The sequence below is a fragment of the Psammomys obesus genome, unplaced genomic scaffold (assembly GCF_907164565.1).
Source record: "Psammomys obesus unplaced genomic scaffold, mPsaObe1.curated_primary_1811, whole genome shotgun sequence".
Classification (NCBI taxonomy): Eukaryota; Metazoa; Chordata; class Mammalia; order Rodentia; family Muridae; genus Psammomys; species Psammomys obesus.
Genome location: NW_026596069.1, coordinates 13570041 through 13592144, shown reverse-complemented (window position 1 = coordinate 13592144; position 22104 = coordinate 13570041). Strand labels below are relative to the sequence as shown.

At 39.3% G+C, this 22104-nt stretch overlaps 1 protein-coding gene across 1 annotated transcript in view; it reads left to right on the top strand.

Annotated features, from left to right (window-relative positions):
• The first annotated feature begins 1345 nt into the window (after positions 1–1345).
• Asxl3 (ASXL transcriptional regulator 3) overlaps positions 1346–22104 on the top strand; it is a 146890-nt gene continuing 126131 nt past the window's right edge. Inside the window, exon 1 of the mRNA XM_055625721.1 lies at positions 1346–1422. Within this exon, the coding sequence (XP_055481696.1) occupies positions 1367–1422 (56 nt within the window). The 5' untranslated portion in view covers positions 1346–1366. The remainder of the gene's footprint in view (positions 1423–22104) is intronic.

The following is a 22104-nucleotide window of genomic DNA, read 5'->3' as shown; positions in this document are numbered from 1 at the left end:
TCTAAATGCCATCCTCCATAGGGACTATTTTCCTTTCCTGTTGATATATGGGTCACCTTTGCTAAGTGTTGCTAATATTTCTTTATCCTTTAAATGGCTTATCAGTTGTTATCAAGGCGATGATCAGGAGCTGACTGCAAACATCAGACTGAGGAGTGGCCCGTGTGTGAAGAGGGACCACCTGTTTACCAAACTCACTGATGGGTCCTGATGTGCATTAGTCTTTGCTAGTGGGTTAATGGAAATTTGGTCATTGCTAGTAGAAATCACTGACCTATTTTGAAAAGATTAGGAAGGCTGTTACTGTGGCCCTATTGTTTCTTAGTAACCATGATCCTTCTATTAAATAATGAGAAATGAGCACTTTAGTATCATTAAGCTGTGTGGGACCATGGCTTGTGCATGAAGCGCCACTATCAGATCTTGAAACGATTGTCATCTACCCTTGGGAAGAAGGTCATTGTAAAGTTACATTTCCAAATATGGTCCCTGTGGTTAATGAGAGATGAGCAGCATTCATTCTGCAGCATCACGACCTCCCCTTCAAAGCCCTGAATAAATAGAAGAACTCACTTATCACATTGATGTTTGTGACGTAAACAGGGCTCTCATGTGTTCTCTGGCTCCCAAAAGACAGAGTATGGAGAAGAAGAGGGAAAGAAAATGGCACTGAGCTCATAAGGCCACAGGGGGCTTAGGGGAAGGAGGGAGGCTCACTTGATATTAACTGGAAAAAGCTGAGCTGATGGTACCTGACAGTGGGGTGCTCTGGAACCTTTGCTTCTCCCAACATTATGGGTTTTTTTTTTTCCTTTTCTTTTAAACATCCCACCAAGGCTTGTCAAACTAAATCACACATGGTTGTTTCTGACTAGCGTTTTGTTCATTGTTATTATGTGGGGTCTGTATGTTTCCATGGCTCTAGGAATGGAGCAAGTACTTCACCGGCCTGAAGATGCGTCTTTAACAATAGCACAGTAGATATTAGGAAACATTACCAGTTTTGTTCAAATATAGAATATCACATGCTTTGACTGATTTTTTTTTTTATGTTTTACATATCCTTTATGGCATGTATGAGTTTGTGACATCTTTTAAAAGAATTTGCCTCCCAATCTTAGGGAAGATTTTGATTTAATAGTCCAGGTGTGTGTGTGTGGGGGGGGGGGGTGTCATTCTCCCTTTGGTCTCCTGAGCTATGCAGGGAGGACTGACTTTGGCCTGAAATTCTTTTTCTCTTTTGAACTTCAGGAAGAGACGATGCGATTCGTGCAAGCTTTCATTCTGCATGCCCCCATGCAATAATCTGAGAGTCTCATAATCATTTTTGTTTTCTTAGGCACTAGAAAAACATCCCAACTCCCCAATGACAGCAAAGCAGATTCTGGAGGTCATTCAGAAAGAAGGCTTAAAAGAGACAAGGTCAGTATCCATCTTTAAGTCATTTTCTGTTTCGCTGATTAATAACCACCACTAGTGAAGCAACAAGCACCCTAGAGTTAACACTGTAGTTGAAGGTGAACTAACTACCCACAAGTTCTCTTGTGATGGCAAAACACTTGGGTGACCTAAGATTTCCCTAGAGCTGCCTGCTAACATGGTCCATCACCTTTGGCTGGTCGATACAGAATGGTCGTTGGAAACAAAGAAAGCCATTGTGGTTTAGCCCCACACTGGAGTTACTCCTCTTTCCCTCAAGAGGAGATAGTGCTTCTGAAATTAAGCAATAGAAGAGAAGTGCTCTGATAGGCTTAATAGATCCCAGAATATAAAGATGAGCAGGCTCTGATAAAATTCAAAGGGCCAATAAAATGTGGCTGAAAATTTAGCCCTCTTATATTGCAGGCCTCTACTCTGAGTGACTGTTATCAGAGAGTGAGCCTTTCTATTTATTTTTTAATAGTGGCTTTATTAAGATAGGATTCACATGTAATAAAATTTGCCCTCTGATGGCTTGTGTCTGCAGCCACCCTCACTACTCTAGAACACTCCCATCATTCTAAGATGATGTCCTGTACTTATCAGTTTCCACTTGCCACCCCTACCACTTTAGCCACTAATCCTTATTGTCTCTATGGATTTGCTATTCCAGCATTTTCTGTAAATGGAACTTATGTAAGTAAATACAGCCTTTTGGCTCTCCTCCTCACTGTTATGATTTCAATAATGATCGTTGTTATAAAATATATAAGGACTTCATTCCTATTTGTTGCCAAATAATTTTCCATTGTATGAATATACCACATTTTGTTGACTCATGATGGTCCTTTATATCTATGTATTAATTGTACAGCTTTGGCTTTGGCCAGCTGCCTAGGACCACACAGATAACGCCTGTGAAAAAGATAAAAGGATATTTGTTACATGGCATAGAAATCATATTGATTTATATGTTTGCCATTAGCCATGTTACATCAGATAGGCTTTTGTATGAGCCTGCTGTCTGAAAGCTATAGTCACAGTGGTTATAAGCTGATGAAAATTAAACCTAGGAGATAGCTTTTAGGGCTTTGATGCTGAGATAGACAGGCAGAAGAGGAACGCATACCCCCGAGTCCAGCCTTTTTTTCACATGGATTTCACCTACGATTCCTGTCAGCTCCGAAGCATATGCAATGTTTAGTCTGCAGCTGTTTGAATGGCCTCGTTTTCAAGTTAGATCCATAGACGTTACAAGTCCGTGGGGTGTAGGATACCTGTGTTCAGGTTCTCATCGCTGTGTGGGGGGACTTTTTCCTGGCCTCCACGAAGAAAGAGAGTGAGATAGTCTAGCTACACCATGCTACCAGTCTGTTTCCACAGTGGTGGCAACAGCAGGAGGCTGTCCGCTCATGGTGCCCAGAAGCCGCGCATGGGAAAGCCGGTTTAGGCTGGGTATCCGCATGAGGAAGTAGGGAATACGATGGGGAAAACTGACAGTTTTCCCTTTGCCAACCTGCCGATAAGCCAAAAAGTATTTTTGCTATTGAGGAGACATTGAAAATGTTCATACCACAGCCAAAGGAAAAGAGGTGGTCCCCATCTAAACATGTCAAATGCATGAGCCTTGATCCAGGGAAATCTGCTAACACACTTATGAATTGCACCCCTAGAAGCAGATGTTTGAAACTCATCTATTATGACACCTATCTCAGGACTGGCAGGTTAGCTCCGTGGGTACGTACTTTCAACAAACGCATAACAACCTGGGCATGGTGGTATGTGCCTATAATCCCCATACTAGGGAAACTGAAACAGGAGGGTCTCCAAAATTCACCAGCTAGACAGCTAGCTCATTCCATGAACTATAGGTTCAGAGAGACTCTCTTTCAAAATGTAAAGTGAGGATGATAGAAGAAACCCAAAACTGAGCTCTGGACTCCACATGCATGTACACTCATACATGCTTCTATTCATGAGCTGTGCACACACGTGTAGACTACGCACACACAGATAGTCTTATCCGAATGCTTGAGTGCCGCTGGCTAAGCGCCGCTGTTGTTTTGAGCTTGCTCGCTATGGTTTCAGCAGTGTGGTTCTCAACAGTATTTTAATTGCCGTTATGATCACAATGCTCACATGTCATGTTTTCAAAACGTTCCTTTTTGCAGCTGTGCTTGAGATTATGTTACATTTATGCAGTTAGCAAAACCAGTCAAAACTCTAAAGCAAAATGTCTTTAAAGAGTAATTAAGAACACTGAAATGGAACGCGCAACTCTCGGTGTCCCTGAATTCATATCCTCTGGGTGCATTAATGTTGTCCCTTATGTGGGAATTATAGCGTTACCAGTGCTAATAGACTGGTGCTATTATTAAGAGGACTCTGGCAGGCAGCTCGCAGGTAGACTAGAGAAGGGAAGGGCCATGAGAGAGACTGCCATTGTTGATCATCTGTAAAGCCTGGCCTGCTTTGAATGGCTCCAGGCAGGCTTTTCTTTTCATGTTTCCATTTCTTTTCTCTTTTTTTTTCCCCTTTCTGCGTTTCCATCAGCTATGATCTGCTGCTTACTGCTCACGTGTTTCTGTCCAATCTTCCCTTGATTTCTAGTATTAGTTTGCCTGTTACAGTAACCTCTAAAGCAAACCTTCGTAGACGCCGAGTGAGTTTGGAACTCTCTTACTTGTCATGTGTGCTGTTTTAGGGAGCAGGTGCTGACATTTATTTTGCCTGCTTAATGTACTGTTTTGCTACTTTTGAAGTTCTGAGATGTTTCCAAATATTTAAAGTAGCTGAATAAACGAAGTGTAGCTGTACGTGCTTTTCTTAGGTAAAGTTTACAAATTCCATCATCAGAAGGTCAACCCTGGATGATTAATTCTTGTTATTTATTAATAATGTGTTTTTCACGAGACGCAAACAGGTTAGATATGCTTGGTGGAGTACAGAAGAGTGACCCTGGGGTTTCTGATGTGTCTGTGTGTGTTCTAAGGGTTACTGGTAAGGTTAACCTTCCCTGCCCAGTCCACCATTGCCCCTAGCATTTCTATGTGTAGGGTCTCTCAGGATCCTGAGCACTTAATTAAGAACATTCATGTAAACCGCGGGGTCTTACCTTTTCTGTGAGCCAGGCTAATTCTGCCATTGGTCTAGCAGGACTGCAGTTTTGCGCTGGCATTTTCATTGGGTGTTATGAGCTTGTTAAGGGCAACGAGAGTATCCAATTCTCCTGGCACTCAGAAGATACTCAATAAATTGTTGTTGAATAAATAGTCTTCTTCTTCAAGATGTTAATTTGCTGGCTCACAGTGAGGACTTTGGCTTACAGTCAGTACTAGAAGCTCCTTGCAAACCGGCATGCTGGAGTTTATATCCCATTCAATAACTATTGTTTTGAAATAAAAAAGAGGCTAACAGTTCTGCACTAGCCCCATTAAATATTTGTACATAATGACAGTCTGAGGAAGATTAATTGAAGAAGGGAAGCATGGTTCTGTGGCTTATTTTTAGACATTGTCAGAACCACTTAAACAAGTGGTTGTAATTTGTAATTAAGGACTGGAGAGATGGCTCAGCGATTAAGAGCACCAGCTGATCTTCCAGAAGACGAGGGTTCAAATCCCAGCACCACATGCTAGCTCACAACCATTTATAACTCCAGTTCCAAGGAATCCAATGTCTTCTTCTAGCTTCTATGGAAACTGCATGCATTTGATGTGCAGACATACATGCAGGTAGAACACTCACACATTTGAAATTAATAAATACATCTATTTAGTAAATTGGTAATTAAAAACATCTCGACATCAATTATTTTGACACAGCTAATGGAGATATTAGAATAGATATAACAGAATAAATAGCGTTACTTTGACACTTGTGACATTTTATGCTGACTTTTTCTCTTTGAAAGCGACACTGTAAGTTATACATTTTTTATGTGGGCATGATGCACAGAGCACAAATTTTGTGTGCCATCTCCATGTTATTTATGAAATATATAGACTACTATGATTAGATTCTATCTTGAAAAGCCAGAATGAAATAGTCCATGTATGAGTTAAAAAAAAATCTGAACACAATGCATTGCCAAACTGTTGTTGGAAAGTTGGTAATGTGATCACAGAACAGTTTCTGTAGATCAGATTTTCTTTTCAGTGAAAATTTGGTAACCTTTTCTCCCACTTCATACACTAGGATGAAGGGATTTTCCAGAACATTTTTTTTTTTTGTATTATAAAACATCTGGTCCATCTGTGTTTATATTTTACTGATTCTGATGATACTTAGACTTTAGATCTTTCGGGCCCTATTGGTTGTCACAACTGATCAGTCACAATTGTTTGGAAGGCCATTCAGATGGCCAGAGTCTTATAATCAAATAGTTGTGTTGACTGGACAGAGGGGGCAGTGGGAACATTCCAGTGTGCTGGGCTGTGGGTGTGCACTTGAGTCTCTGTGAGCCCCTCAGCTGCGCATTGCCAGGCCATCAGGACAGGAGACTGGCAGGCTCCCATCCGCAGTCAGGAAGAGCGTTTGGGAAGGTTGCATGCTATCTCTCTGCTGATTTTCCGTATTTGACTTGCTTAGTCAAGAGTCACCTCTCTAGGAGAAACATTGACATCCTTTTAGTACTGCAGGATGTTTCTTGCTGCCCTGTCTCATGTAATTTTTAAGGTGATGCTCAATAAATAAATAAATGGTCTGTTAGTATGACACAGCCAGAGGCTGCAAGGCTGCAATACAGTATGCTTGTATTGTTTAGCCAACAAGAGAAAGAAAGAATAGCAACAATTTACCATGTGCTGGCCATCACTGTTATATCAGTAATTAATGTGACGTGAGTTGTAATGTACTTCTTATATTATCTAAGAGACCAGGTAAATAATTTCTAATAAAAAAATAGAGTCATAAAGGAAACACATACACGCACACAAATAATGTATACTCACACACAAATATACACATACACACACTCCTAAACACATATACCAACAAACACACACTCACACATCCTCTCACGCAAACAAATTATCGACTCAGTCTCTCGAGGGTTAGAGGCAGGACAGCATTTATAATATATGTTTTTACAACACCATAGATGCCTTTACTATATAAAAATGTGTTGAAGATTTCATCAAAATTTTATAGAACGGCAGCCTGTAATTACACATCCCGGTAGGAACACTTACACAATTTCCCAAACCATCCCCATTTGTCTTAGTGTTACTCAGAAGGCAGACACATTTTAGAATTTGCAACGTGAAATACTCATTTGACAAACCACGATTTCGTAATTATTCAACATGTATGAGAACCTTTTATCGCCACTGATCATTCTCTGAATAAATTTGTTTTTACCACCTACTTTAATGCGTTTTATGTTTTTCTGTCTGTGAGTCTTTGTGATGATATGTGGAAATTGGGATCTCCACTTTAAACTGTGGTTTATTAAAGATTTTGCATTTTTAAAGGATAAACTGTCAGAAATTCAATTACCACGTTTAGTGACAAACAATAAAGCCTTTTGTCATTGCTCTCGGTGAGATTTACGTTGCTAATTAGCACTATAGGAGGCGATTCTTCCTGGGTGCTGACGTGTTTTGTCTAGAGATAAGAAGCACAAATAATTTCTATTACAAAATCAATGCTTATCTTCAGTGTCCACGTTAGCAGTTGTCCCTTCCTGCTGAAATGGTGGTGCGGTCTGTTTGTGTTGGAGCATCTTTAGAATAACGGTGTTCGCACACGCCGTGAGCCCACCATTTGTCAACATCCAGTTCTCTCATTGTGGAAATGCGGTGCACAGCGAGCCACTGAGAGAGGGCTGTGTGAGACAATGGCATGATTAAACAGAAACACAGGACGATTTGCATACGGTTATGGGTGTGCACTTGTGTATAAGCAAGCATTTAGAATAACCTAGTTTGTGGTTGGTGGGTAATTTTACCAACTCACTGTTCAAACTAGAAACTTGCACGAGAGTCATTCTTTGCTGTTCTCCCACCCCTTTTGCCAGGTTGTTTCCTGCATCTCTCTTTGTCCTTTTCCCATTATTCAAATACTTATTTTTGGTATAAATCATTGTACCATTTTCTTATCCGGATACTAGATCCCAGAGAACCCCTTTTCAAATCTACCCCCCACCCCCCAACAACTATGGTCATCCATAGTAGCATTTCTTCGCTGTTGCTGCAAAATATTCCAGGACCAGTGTGATGGTTTATAAGTTAATGAATAAAAAAAAAAAATACTCAGTTATATTGTGTGATAATAACATGATATTAGGTACAGCAGTTTCTAATAATAGGTTATTTGGATAAATCCATGGCATTTTGATAATATAAAGCTTATACACAAAAAAAGAGTGCATGTTTTATGTTGGGCAAGTAGATAGCATTTTGAATCCCGAAAGTTTATATATGTGGAGTTTTCCAAAAGTATACCAATTTAACAGTTTTGTTGACATTTTATGTTTTTTTGTATGTAATTACTTTTTTATTAAATGACATGACATGACTTATGTACACAGCTTAAATATGAATATCACTAATTATTTGAAGTCTATCAAAATGAACTTTAAAATTTGCCTAACGATAAGATAATTGAAATGATTCTTTAAATTTTTATTATATTTATTTCTTATTTTTTCATTTTGTGTGTGTCTGTGTGTGTGTATATACGGGTGTGTAGGTGTGTGTGTGTGTGTGTGTGTGTGTGTGTGTGTGTGTGTGTGTGTACTCACGTGTCACAATGTGTATTTGGAGTAGAGGGCAACCTGCGGGAGTCAGTTCTCTCTTCCCACCAGGGAGGACCCAGGGTCCAAACTAAGCTCGTCAGGATTTGTAGCAAGGGCTTTTTTTCACTGAGCCATCTCGCTAGCTCTCAGAGAGATTCCTGAGAGAGACATGTTACATATTATTGGTAAAGCAGTTCCCAGGTTAACACACGATTACGGGGAATGTTTTGCGGTAAGTTCGGCTCTAGCCAAGCTGGACTTAGGCATCGGTGAAGCCTTCAGGATAGACATCTGATCTTGCTGCCACATTTGATTGTTTACTTTTCATTTTGGAAATTTTCCCAGTCTCTCTTTAGATTTAGAAGACAGTGTTAGAGGGCAGGACTAACCTGGACTACATAGTGGGAACCTTCCTCAAAAATAAATAAAAAGTAAATAAATAAAAGCTAGAGGATAAAGGCCACAAGGTAGTCATAAAATTTAGTGTGTGCGTGTGTATGCGTGTATGACGTGTGCATCCATGAACATGTGTGTGATGTGTGTGAATATGTGTATATATATATGGCACATATGTGTATATCATGTGCTCATGCATGTATATGTCTGTGATGTGTGTGAACGTGCATATGTGGTACACGTGTGCGTGCATGTAAGCTTATGTTCATACGTGTAGCTATGTGTTCAGTGTTTATGTTTATATGCATGTGCTATGTGTGCATGTATGTATGCAGTGTGCATGCGTGTGTATTTCTCTGGTGTGTGGTGAGTATGTGCGATATGTGTTGGACCTGCACACTCACATGTTCTACTGGACTTGTCAGAGGGCATTCCACATACTGCCGCATTGAGTTTCCAGGGTAACTTTTCCTGTTCCAGGGTTAGAGTCACATCCAAGGTGAGGTCTGGTGACGCCTTCTCTGGAGACGGCTCTGTCTTGTATTTCTCTCCCTACTCGCTGGTCTTCACTTGGCCTTTCTTCACTTCACGATTGCCACACAGACTCTACAGCTTCTTCTTCCAGAGAGACCACCTGACCCCATCAGATCAGAGCACCACCATCATTGCCCTTAGTCTTCTCAGAGAGGCTAGTCACACTGAGCTCTACGGGTTCATCCTATGAACATGTGGGAGAAAGCGGCGTTCAATCAGTAACAGGGATTCAGAATTTGGGACATTTCCGAAATCTCTGAGATACATTAAAACAGTTTTCTAGGATGTCATTATCCAGCGTGCTCAGAAGGAATCCATAAAGCATGCTCAGGCACACACATGTCTCCCTCAGAGGCACTGTGAGTGTGTTTTCCTACCACACTCACCGATGGAGTACTCAGCTTTAAAAAGTTCATGTTCAAGTAGAATATGCATATTTAAATAATATGAATTGATTTGGATTTTATTTGAAGCCTTATGTAAAAATAGCTGCACTGACGGCCTACAACCCCAAAGGCATCAATATCCACTAAGCTGTGCAATTACAGTTAAGAAATGGCCGTGGCTTAATACATCGTTTTACTCTGTCAAGCTTTCTTTCTCCATTCTTCCAAGTAATTGAACAAAAAAAGGTAATTTAAATGATTTCAGCCTTACCAAGATCTAGGTATAATTTACCCCAGAAACACTGAATACCCTATAAATATTTCAGTGCAGAAATAGAACCAGAAATGGATGTAAAATTACTCTGTGCGTGAGTCTTTCCAGGTATCCTGTGCTGGTAAAAGTCTGTGTGGAGGAGATGACATTTACCTGGGAGATCTTATTTAATTCTTTTGTAAGGGGTGTTTTGTCTTCATCTCTCATTTCATTGCTCTGCATTCTTAACTGTCACATGCCAAAAGGAGTTTCAGTTTTGCTTCAGTGTTTTGAACTTGATGGCACAATTCAAATGCAAAACACTTGGTGTGCTGACACAGGGGCTTCTTTTTAACGTTGATTTGTTTTTACAGGCAATAAAAAGAAAAAGATTTTTGTGGAGCAACGATTTCAAAAAGCTAGAGTAAATGATTCCTAATAAGTCTTGGTCTTCTAGATAAAAAAAAGACTATCATATACTTTCTCTTACATACTAAAGCAAAATCAAATTGATAATTGTTGTCTACAGCTCTGTCTTAAATTCAGATTAGCACACACATGTATATATACATCTATATTTTAGTATAATTTTTTATCTGTTGCAATTTATTCACTTTGCATCCCAGCTATAGCTCCCACCTCATCCCTTTCTTATCTACACACGTGTGTGTAGATATCCCTGTGCTACATGTGATGGGATCTAAAGTTTCATGTTTGCTTTTAGAGCTCTTCAAGAGGCTACTAGTCACCCCCCCGCCCCGGGCTGCTTGTCAGGGTGCAGTTGTATGTGGGTATGGTGCTTTGACATTAGATATGAAAGACATCAGAGAAATTAGACAGCAGAGGAGGAGCATTATGGGTGTCAGGGAAATGAAATTCACTGAGGTAGAGATCATCACACAAGGTGATTCAATCAGGGGTCTAATCTGTGTCTACTTTAAGTGTCTGAGAACTTGGAGGCCATTTTAAGACAGTCGGTTCTGTTCACACTGTACGTTGCTTCTGTGTCCTTGAGCCTATAACTTTTTTTTTTGTTTTGTTTTTTTTGTGGTAAAACAGATGAGCAAAATTATGTCTAATTCTTTGAGAGTTAGCAGTGTGAGTTTGCTTTGTAAAGAAACCTCTTCTTTGTAAAGCAAGTCTGAAACATACTGCATGCTGTCTCTTAAGTTTTTATGTTTGGGAATTTTTTTTTTTTTTTTTGATTTTCAAAGTCTCCATAATTGCATGGTATTCCAATTTGCCAGTAAAGTTCTGTCTAACTACTGCATTTGTTAACTCATAGATAGAAGGGACTCCCTTGTTTGTATCTATTCTTCTTTTTTTGGCGTAGGAATTAGAAAGCTCTGTTTTATGTATTTATTGCAAGAAAATTTATGGGAGGATTTTAGTAACAAATTGCATATTAACATTTACTGGTTTTGCCTGTTATGCCTAATGCTAAGGATATTTTACATGAGTTATTAATAGACGTTTAAAGGAAGATTTGGTTTGGGTAGATGTACTGCTACTTTCCATTTTGGCAATAAAGAAATGGAAGCAGATGAAGTAACTTGAGAAAGTTTATTCAGTAGCAAGTGATATATATGGGTTTTGAGGTTCTAGGGTTTGATTCCACAGATCCATATCTTTAACTATTTAGACGCTTGAAGCCTGACTCTGAAACGTATTTGATTAAAAAAAAAAAAAAAAAGAATTCTAGACTACAGAGGTGGCTCAGTGAATAGAGTGCTGGGCATGCAAGAATGAAGACTAGAAAGACATCTCCAGAAATACATCAGCCAGGCAGGGCCGGCAGCCTTCGTGCAGTCCCAAAGCTTAGGAGATGAACAAGGGATCCCACGGGCTGGATGGCCAAGTAGGCTGGACGAATAAGTGAGCTCTAGGTTCGTCAAGACCCTGCCTCAGTAAATAAAGTGGAGAGCCACTGAGGGAGACATCTGCAATCAACCTGTGGCTACACCTGCAGACACTTTGCGAGTACACCATGCACACATGTGCCCACACATACAAAGGCACAGGAGTGTGTGCACGTACTCCACAGTATACATTCAGATAGTGTCAGTGATTTGATTCTATTCCACTCACACATATGGTTCTATTACACACATACATACAGAAACACACACGTATATATGATTCTATTACACACATATGTATATACACATACCATCTTTAGTAACTATTTTGATGCAAGATGTGTCTTATATGTATTACATTATATACAGTAAAGATCTTTATCGCTATTTTTGACGTCTGGCTTGAGATGAGCATGTTCGGATAGCTTTGTAAGTTAGCGGCTTCACTGTAACTGTGGCAGATGGGTGGGGGAAGGGCAGCTCCTAGCTCATGTAGATTTGGTGGGTGTTAAGCCTTAGGCGTGTGTTAAATGCCCAGCTCGGTGGGTGTGAAGGCAGTGAAGATCTGGGCAATGGAATCAGATGATGTGCTTCAGACGCAACTTCTTACTGTTTGTTTTAGAAAAATAACACCACAGATGTGTAAAATGAGCTTTGTGTAGTGAGATATCTGGGGCTGTGAGACTATCACTTTTTACTGTTATCTTAGAATTGTTTCCAGGGAATGGGCTAAGTATAGTCAAAGCATGGCTTCTAACAAAATGGATATATAATGGAAAGATTATGGTTTTAGATGATTGTGTGTGTATACTTGTGGGGGAAAATGAATGAAAATGGGCGGGGAGGTATTTGAACCACATGTAAGTGGAAGTATGACAGGCTCAGTTCTTGCTTTTTCTTTTTGTCTTTAGTTTTTACAGATGTGGATAGGAAAAGAAAAGGAGGCCACGTGGGTCCAGGCGTCTAATCTTAGAAGTGGCACCACTGCCTTCTTTAGTACAATTCCTTATTCAGAGAGTCATCATGCAGTGTTCTGTTTTTATAATCTGTACTAGGAGCACTTACCAATGACTCTCCTGTCACTCGTTTACTTTTCTCAAAGAAGGTGTGAAAAAAGGACTTTCTCCTTTTTAATATATGCAGTCTCTCTGGGCTGTGGTTATCTAGGACTCATGAGTTGTCCTTTAGCATTCCTTCATGAAATATAGCCATTTGTGTAGTGAATTTTCTTTAATTTGCTTGTTAATGTGTGCTCATTGAAGATGACTCGCTAGTTACTAGAATTAGAATAAGAACATTCACTAAGAGTCACTGAAACAGATTGTCACGAATGAGTCATCAAGACAATGGCTCAAATCTGAAGTTGTTCTCTCCTGGAGTTGGCACTGAAGCTCCCTTTGGAATCCCCAACCTTCTCCTTCTAAGAAGGAAAATGAGAGTCAAGAACACAGAAGTTCTCGTAGGAGTTACTACGTGCAGTTAGTACTGTTCACTTTTTATGTTGGTTTTTGGCTTTTTGCTTTTGTTTTGTTTGTTTATTTTTGTTTTGTTATTGATGAGTCCACGCTGGCTTCAAAGTATCACCTTGCACTCTGGTTCCTTCTCCATCTCTGTCCCAAATGTTGGGGTTCGCAGGTGTATACTACCACTCTTGGCTTACTGCTCCCATATAAAGTCAAATTATAGTGCTGGAAGATATTGACTTGATTATTGACATTAATATTCATTTATTGTCTTTAGATAAATTTTTATATCATAACAAGAAACAGGTGTGACATTCAATTCTTAACATTTTATAATTTGCTTTGTATGATATAAGCTACTTGTACAATACTTTTTAAATATTGTTTGAAAGAGATGAGAAATTTTGAAAAAAAATCTCAGAGGCATTTTTGAACAACCAGAAACAAATAGTTGCCTAAAATTTAAAAGCTGCTCTTCCCTTTCCTCCATATCCACCTACCCAAGGAATGTGTAGTGTCTAGTTTTTTTTATTTTTTTAAAAGAAGCTTTTTTGTTTTTTCATCTTAGGCAATATAAGGGAGGCTTGTTCTGGATAACAGGGGAAGTTCTTTCTTTGCTTAAGAAAGGGGATCAAGGCTGATTTCTATAGAAGGCCATTTACAGAGGTCAGTACTTTTCCAACTTGAAAATAGCCTAAAAACTTAATTTGAGCACAAACTCCCCTTTAGTCAGATCATCCGAAGCTCTTCTGCTTTAGGATAAGTTGGGCTGTGAGTGGATTTTCACTTGGAATTACTGTTTTGTTTCTGGTCTTGACAGATCATATAGCCTTAGGGTCTTGTGTCTATAGACAAGTAAACTTGGCCTTGCAAAAAGTACATGTTCTGTCTCCACAAACAAAGCTGGTAAGTGTTTGGCTCTTCTCTCCACCTTGAAGAGAAAGATCATTTCTGAATAGGAGGACACGATACAAAAGCTCAGTGATAGGTACAAGGACAAACTGATCAAGGAAGAAAAGATAAGTGTCTTGTTTTAAGCTCTGGCTGGACAGTTTTATCTTTCTCACATTTGGCTTCCACTGATGGGTTTCTAGTCACCAGCCTCATCGTCCTGTAGATCATCCTACTGGCCGCCCGTAGTGCGTGCTTGTGAAATAGCTGGCAGGAGATATTATCAAAGAGATGTAGCATTGTAACTTTATGTGTATAACTAAAACTCTTGGTTCTAGTTCTGTGGGCTCTTCTTTGTCTTCAAGATCTTGCCCCAGAGAGAGAGGTCCAGGACATGATGGTCCTATGTCTCCTTCATGGGCTGACTGAGAGACCCAGGTGGACCCAGCTAGACTCAATAAGTCTATCAAATGGAGAGAACATTGTTTATGACCATCCTTAGCCAAGTTATTTTTTTCAAGGACATATGAAGATAAGCTTCACGATGGCATAGGAGGATAAGATACATGAAGCAAGGGACAAAACAGTGGCCTGCAGAATGATGGACTCAAAAGGGTTCTACACCACTCACATTTTTCTGTTTCTCAGATTTTCTCAATTTTTCCTATTTGTGATTTTTATGTAATCATGCTTTTAAATATTATGCTATTATTTTATTTTTACTCATATCTCCTTCTTATTGCTATACAAATAAAATGAACAATGACATATTTAGATATAATTATATTAAAATATTATGTGTTTATAATATGATATGAAGGTAAATGGAATATGATATGAAGATAAACAGGTAAATGGAAACTTTTCACTAAATGAATATTAAGGCAAAATCATTTGTTAGGTTTTTCAATAGTGATAATCATTTGAGTCTTCTTATGAGTAGAATTTTAGTTATCAATGTGGTACGGGAGATATATGTCTATGTATATATGTATGTATGTATATATTTTTTTATTTTTTTATTTTTTTTCGTATTTTATTTTTTTCTTATCAGTTACATTTTATTAACTATGTACCCCAGCCGTGTCCCGATCCCTCATTCCCTCCCAGTCCCTTCCTCCCTCCTCTCCACCGTGCCCCTTGCCAAGTCCACTGATAGGGGGGACCTCCTCCCCATTCATCTGATCCTGTTTTATCAGGTATCCTCAGGACTGGCTGCTATATATATAAAATTTATCTGATTCATAAGGTTAAATTCAGTTTCATTTGAGCTTATCAATCTCACTTATAGTTAACTTTATCACTTACTGTTTAATTCCTCTGTTATAGAATAAAACTGATCTTGTCCTTAATAGTATACATGGTTAATATAAATTAGAATTTGAAAGAAATTTCAAATAAATAAATAAATTTCAAAACACATTATAAAGGTGTGTTGCTGAGTTTATGAAGCCATTTGTAATTAATTATTACCTTCAAACAGTTTTTGAAAATTAAGACCAAACGCATGACTTCTGATTGCTCTTCAAACTATATCTTACTACTATAAGCTAATGTGTTGGCTTCCTATGCTATTGTGGACTACTAGACCAAATGGCTTAGTCACGCTCAAGTTCACTTCTCAGGTTAGTTAGCATCTGCAGAGGGAATCCAAGGGACAGTAAGATAGATAGCTTTGCTTTGCTTTGCTTTGTTTTGGTTTGTTTTGGTTTGTTTTGTTTTGGTTTGGTTTGGTTTGGTTTTCCGAATACAATGCAGTCAGGTCTTTGCATCATGTTCCTTTGCCATTTATGCACTTCTCTTTTAATGCACACAGTCCAAGAGGACCTACAGCTGAAAGGGGTAGTACATGAAGTACCTCTAAAAACATATTCTGGAAGTATGTATCAATTGTCCCTATGCCCCACTAGCCAGATGCACATTTGTTTGGACCCAAAGGAAAGCTGGGGATATATTTGACATGCTCATGTGGGAGATAGATATGTTCCCAGGTAAAAATCATAGAGAGAGGAAGCAATCTTCGGGAAGGACCCTAATGTGGAAATAGTGCCAGCCACATTCACGTCTTATTTTTCATTTAGTTTACTTCTTTGACTTGATTTATATTGGTCACGTGCCAACATTTTTACATTAAAAAAATCAGCATTACACACTATTGTACTCTTCACATGTCTTTTGTCTATCTGACTCTACTTAGCTTGTGAGAAACCATCCCATCTCAGTCTTTGAGACCCAATTCAAATGTGCTGTTTTCCTCCTCTAGCCTCAATTTGACATTTATCTTTGCTATTTCATGCTAATGTGATATGTGTGTTCTTTGCTGTGGTGTCTAATAAGCTCTTAAATTTCCCATGTTGTAATAGGACTGCCATTTCATTGATGGTGGAATTTATGTCTCATTGATTTTTCTTTCTTCTGTGGTTCCCTTCATATACTAGGTTGATGAAATTTTCTGATTGACTGAATGGAAATGTGAATTCTAGCTCTATTTCTGCTTCAAACATAATGTGTTATCCTAGATAAGTCACTCAGTCTTTTTCTCTTGTCTTTCCACTAAAATAGGCTAAATCCAACTTTATTTGCATCACAAGGCTGTTACACAGATAAAGTAATTTGGAAAATGTGCCGCCAAGTTTAAGATACATGGTATAGAAAATTTCATTGTTGGCTGCTTTGTTTGTAACTTGGAAACAGTTAATCATGATGGAATGGAATCCAACTTGTATTCTGGATAATATGCAGTAGCTTTTTGGCAGCAAACGCTTCAAATTTCAAAAAGAAAGATATAATAGTTTCTACTTATTTCATATAAATATTATCAGAATTTAAAAAGGAGGCTTCTAGTTAATTTGTGTTCTTAATTAAGATTGCATGAAAAGATTTGAAATGAGTGTTTCTTCATGGGACAGAAGCCAAGGGTTTTGGAGTCTAGGAGAAGGGCTTCTGACGAGCAGTACAAGTTGCAAGTACCTCCTTCTTCATTTCACCAAATTTGAAGGGTCATCCAAGTTTGTTTGAAATTTGATCATGAAGCTTTAAGCACAGAAACTGAAATTTTGAAGGATAGATTTCAAGAGAGAATAAGAACACTCTGTTAGGAGTCCTCCTCTATTTGTGTAGGGAAACATTTTTTTGGTAAATCTATGTAGTTGTTTGTGTCCTGTCACTGAGTCTCACATTTTAATATTTATTAAATGTTCACAATATGTTAAGAGTTTTTCTTGATACTGAAATAGATTTATTGCCCTCTAAACTGCATATAGCATAGAAAACGTTTTAGTTAAGAATAGTGCTTTTTAAAGTTCCTGTAACTAGCAAAAATCTAATGCTTTGGCTGGCCATTTGGGTGGCTAACATCGTAAGCCCTGTTTGCCATTTAAGATGCAGGTTGTCATTTGCCCTGGGAAAACTTTTCCATAGGACCTTGGCAGAATTTTTTTTTTTTTTTTTTTTGGTCCCATGGAAGTTTTTTTTTAAATGTGTTGTCGTTGATGTAGTAGTTGTTTCATTTATATGACAATCTAAACTCAGCTAAATTATGAATTTCTAGACAGCTGTTGACACATTCTTTTCATACTTGCATTCTCCATGCAGTTCCCAGATCATGGGTATAACACAGCAGACACTTACTTGAACAAACATCTATTATTTGTAGATGCCTATAGCTAGTATCGGCCTATGGGATGGCTTTTAAAGATTGATACCTTCAAGGTTCTGTGGTCAGAACCTTGGGTTGTGCAGCCAGGGATCAGTCATATGTCAGACGTAAATAGACTTACAATGTGAGTGACAGCTGCTAAGTTCGCACTGATTGTAAAGTTGAATTATGCCACTAAGAGATTATCCTTTTATTTTTAAATCCCTGTGAATTTAAAAAGAATATTTTCTGAATTTTTTCCCATCTAGACAAGTCAGTCATTCTTCATGTGAGTCTTAGTGAAAGCCATGCTACTTTCTATGAGATGTGATGAAGTTTGTGAAGGCCATGCAGACAAACATAATGAGTGTTATATTTGGTAGAAATGTCTGGTCCAGATCTGTCTAAAAGATCTCTGGATATTTTCCAACTACAGAATAATAGAGTTTGAGTGAGAGTATATACAGGTGGGCAGCAGAGGCAATATAGCAGATGGTCATTTTAAAGCTCTTTCATTTCAATGTAAACTGAATATTACTGACAGGAGTAAGATGAGCCTGGCTAGAAGAGGAGGTGCAGGGGAGACAGAGAAACACAATTTCATTAGCTTTAAGTAGATTGTTTATAACAGACAGTTTGTACATCACAGTTTGCTTTACATAAAAAAAGGTAATTTAGGGTAAGTACAAAGGCAATGAAGCTGAGGTGATCCAAATCATTTCATTTTATTTTGAATGAATCCTGGGAACACAGAAATTTGGTAAAACTTTTTTGGTAGGCTTGAACGTTGTAGCTAGTTGTCAACGTTGCGTGACTGCAGGCTAAGGGAAAGGGTAGAAAGGAGCTAGTCTTCAATCTTTTGACAAAGGGCCCAAGAAAAAATGACTAGCCAACTGTCTATCTCATCCATGAGAACTCCAAGTGTTTCACATTGTTTCTGAGAAATCCATTCAGTAAAGAGAAAAAAAAATGCTTTAATTCTTTTTACTTCTTAAGGTGTAATAGCCCTTGGGGTGGCCCTTGGTCATTTACACTTCTGAAGCTGTTGTTCAGTCTCAGGTCCTGAGCACTGTGCTCAAGATAAGATCAGAGCTCTTCACAGTGGACAGTCTAAGGGTGCAGTTGAAACTGTGGCCGCTAGGGTTATGAAAGAGTTGCCCACAAGGTGAGAGCCAGGGCAAGTCCAGGGACGCTTGCTGAAATCAGATGAACCCTCAAGAATTAGCCTACCACTGCTATTTCCATGAATCAAATGAACCCTCAAGAATTAACCTACCACTGCTATTTCCTGTGAAAGCTAAGCCTTCTTAAATATATTTAAGCATAGTTTGATCCTGTTTAACAAGTTTAGAAGATCAGGCTTGGAAACCTACCTTGTGTTTTCTCTCTTCCCTTCAGGACAAAATGTGTCTCATTTGGGATCGCCTCAACCACCTTACCAAACAGCATCAGGTTTTCCTGGGCTTACTGCTTCCCTTCTACTGGAAAGGACTTTTCCTTGAATGTTCATATCTCAACCCTGAAAAGGCGATATGTAGAGATGGGTTTAGTAGCTGTAAATAAATATGACAAAGTAGAAGAGTGGTTTGTGGGAGTTTTACTATATATACACATATATAATATTTTCCAGTCTGGTTTCAGACCCCGGCATGGCTTGGAGACAGCGTTGGTGTGTATGAAGGCTCTTCCTCGAATGAAGGATTTGGGACACCTTTCCATGATGATTGTATTAGAGCCTCAGCTGCTTTCGTGGTGGTCATGAGGTGATGCTGAACCGAATGCTTGCACTAGCAGGAGTGGCTGGGATTGCATTGGAGTGGTTCCGTTCATTCCTTCCGGGTAGGTACCAGCTAGCGTTGTGGGTGAAATGGACATTGAGGGTCTTCCTGTGTGGAACCCTATGGCAGTCCCTCATTTCCCCTATTCATATTTAGTGGACATGAGAGAGTCACAGGATGCCTGAAGGCCAGGCAGTGTGAGCTGAATGACTGGGTCAAAAGGTGATGAGAGAGATTCCCCACCTGAAGTCACATCTGTCATTTTTGCTGCTCCAGTGTGACAATGCAGACTAGCATGGAGACTCAGAAACTGGGGTTTGCTGGGGAGTGAAAATATGAAAGCCTATAGGGTTCCCTTTAATTTCTCTGCTTGAATTACAGTCTTTGTCAACTGTGGCCATATGTTACATACAAATTTATCTAATCATAAAAATCCTACATGATATCAGATAGCAGTGTTTATTTTTCTCCCTGGAATATCTCCAAGGCTTCTTCCCTCTAAATGCTGACTACGTCCCCATGGTCTTCTTGGTATAAGTTGAGGTCTGCTCATTACCCAGTTTAGGACTGTTTAAAGGAAAGTAGCCTGATTACATTAATAATTGCCTTTGAGGCTAAAGGTGAACACACTGTTTTTTCTTCACCGAAAGCACCTCATTATTCTGGCTGTTGTACTAAGAACCAAATTGGGTTGTACCGTTAAGGAATATTCTAGCATACATACTACCTCTCTTTTCTCTGGTGCTGCTCAAGTACTGCATATTCTTACAAAGAATGTGCTAGAGTTTCTTCCCTATCGGACGTGTTCCTTAGAAACGTGCTGCTTCTTCTTGGTTGCTGTTGGTTCATATAATATGATTTCAGTTATTTTCATTTAGAGAATGACATGTGTCTTCAGTGTTGAACATACAGGAAGTTCAGGTAGAGGCCCGAAGGGGATCACAGATGTGTGTAAATATCATTAGAGCTGCTGGTTGAATGTCATCCTGGCAAAAGGGCAGGAAACTGTGCAGTAATTGAGGAGTGTCAGGCACAGGGCCAAGCGCTTTCTACTTTTTAGTTCATTACATTCTCACAGAAGTATTGAGAAAGGGGGAGGGGGGAGTGCTGGTTCTTAGTGTTATAGGTGAGGAAATTGAAGCTGAGCAATGTCAAGTATGTAGCCCAAAGTCTCACAATTTCAATAAGAAGAGATGGTATGTGAGTCTTGTGTTTTTCCATCACAATAGGCTACATGCAAATGTTGGATTCAAAGTAGGGGATCCCCAGAGAGAAGAGGGGGAAAAAGAAGAAAAACATGGCTATCAGGAGGCCAGACTAAACCAAGGAGGAAATGGGAGACACAGGAATGCACTAGCTCACTGTTTATTTTGAAAACTTCCAGAGTTTGCTTAAAACTCCCCTTTGACAAGCCCAGTGACAAACGGAATGATTTTCAGGTCAGCAAATGTTTCCCTTTGAGAGGAACAAGTTGAGAATTTGGATTTTATGTCTTTGCTCTGACATTTGTTCTCGGTGTGTTCTGAAAATGAAGTAATGATGCCTTATGTTGTATCCTAGGAAACAACTTAAAGAATCAATGTGTAAAGTCAGTCAGATAGTCATTATTCAAGCAAATGCAGTGCTTGAAGGCGAGCACCAGGTGTTTACAGTTTATTTTATTTTATTTTTTTCCGCTGTGGAACAAAGTGGAGAGATTGGGTATTCTGCTCCCAGGTGTCATGCTGGTTCTTTTCATTTCCATGGAGGTTGGAGCCCTCCAGGTAGTTTCTTTTTTGATGTGGCTGTGTAGTTATCATCATTGTGGTGAACTCTGCACCCCCCCTCCCCCCCAAAAAAAAAACAAGAGGTGCTATGCCCCTGTACTTATAAGCGGTCATTTGGCAATTGGAAGGTATATGTAGGGTATTTAAGCTGCTTTGGCTAGCCTCTCACTCTTTAAATGGAGCTCTGCCCAGCACCCACAGGATCTTGACAATTTATGAAGTGGTGTTTAGAGATGGACACAGCACCTTGAGGTATCCCGACTTATCTGGAGTGAAATATTGATTTCTTGGAAGTGGGTAGCAAGCACGTGAAGGAACTATTTCCTGAAAGCTTAAGTAATTGGCAGAGTGAAGCCTCGGGAGTATTAATTCATGTCCAGCGAGTGGAACTTTCCTTACTTAGTGTCTGACAAATAGCCAGAAGCCATGACATTCCAAGTTGTGTTTTTTTGGAAGCTTACAAGATGAAGGCAGATAAGAGCACTTCCCATTTACATAAGAAGAGAGTGTTCTAAACCACTCACAGCTATTGAATCAGTTGCTGCTAGTCTGTGGAGTGGAAGCACGGGTTTGCAGTAGTTTGCCTCGACCTCTCACCTTAGCTTGCCATTCTCCTGCTTTCTAACTTGATTGTGTTTATGGCCAGTTCTCTCCCTCATCCTGGCCAGAGTTAGTTGTTCTCTGGGGGAATTCCGCGTGGACCTGTTTGGTATGGCTGTCAACTTCAGTATTCAAAAGTCTGTTTAATCTAAAATTGCACTTCTCTTCATGGGGTTATCAAAATACATATTCTCCTAAGAAAGACTGTATGATTGTAAAGCAGAAGTTTGTTTATACACAGACACATGCACATTCACACACACATAAACCCACACGCACATACCCACACAGATACAAATGCACACCCACACACATACAGCCACACATACACATTGCACACACACACACACACACACACACACACACACACACACACACACACA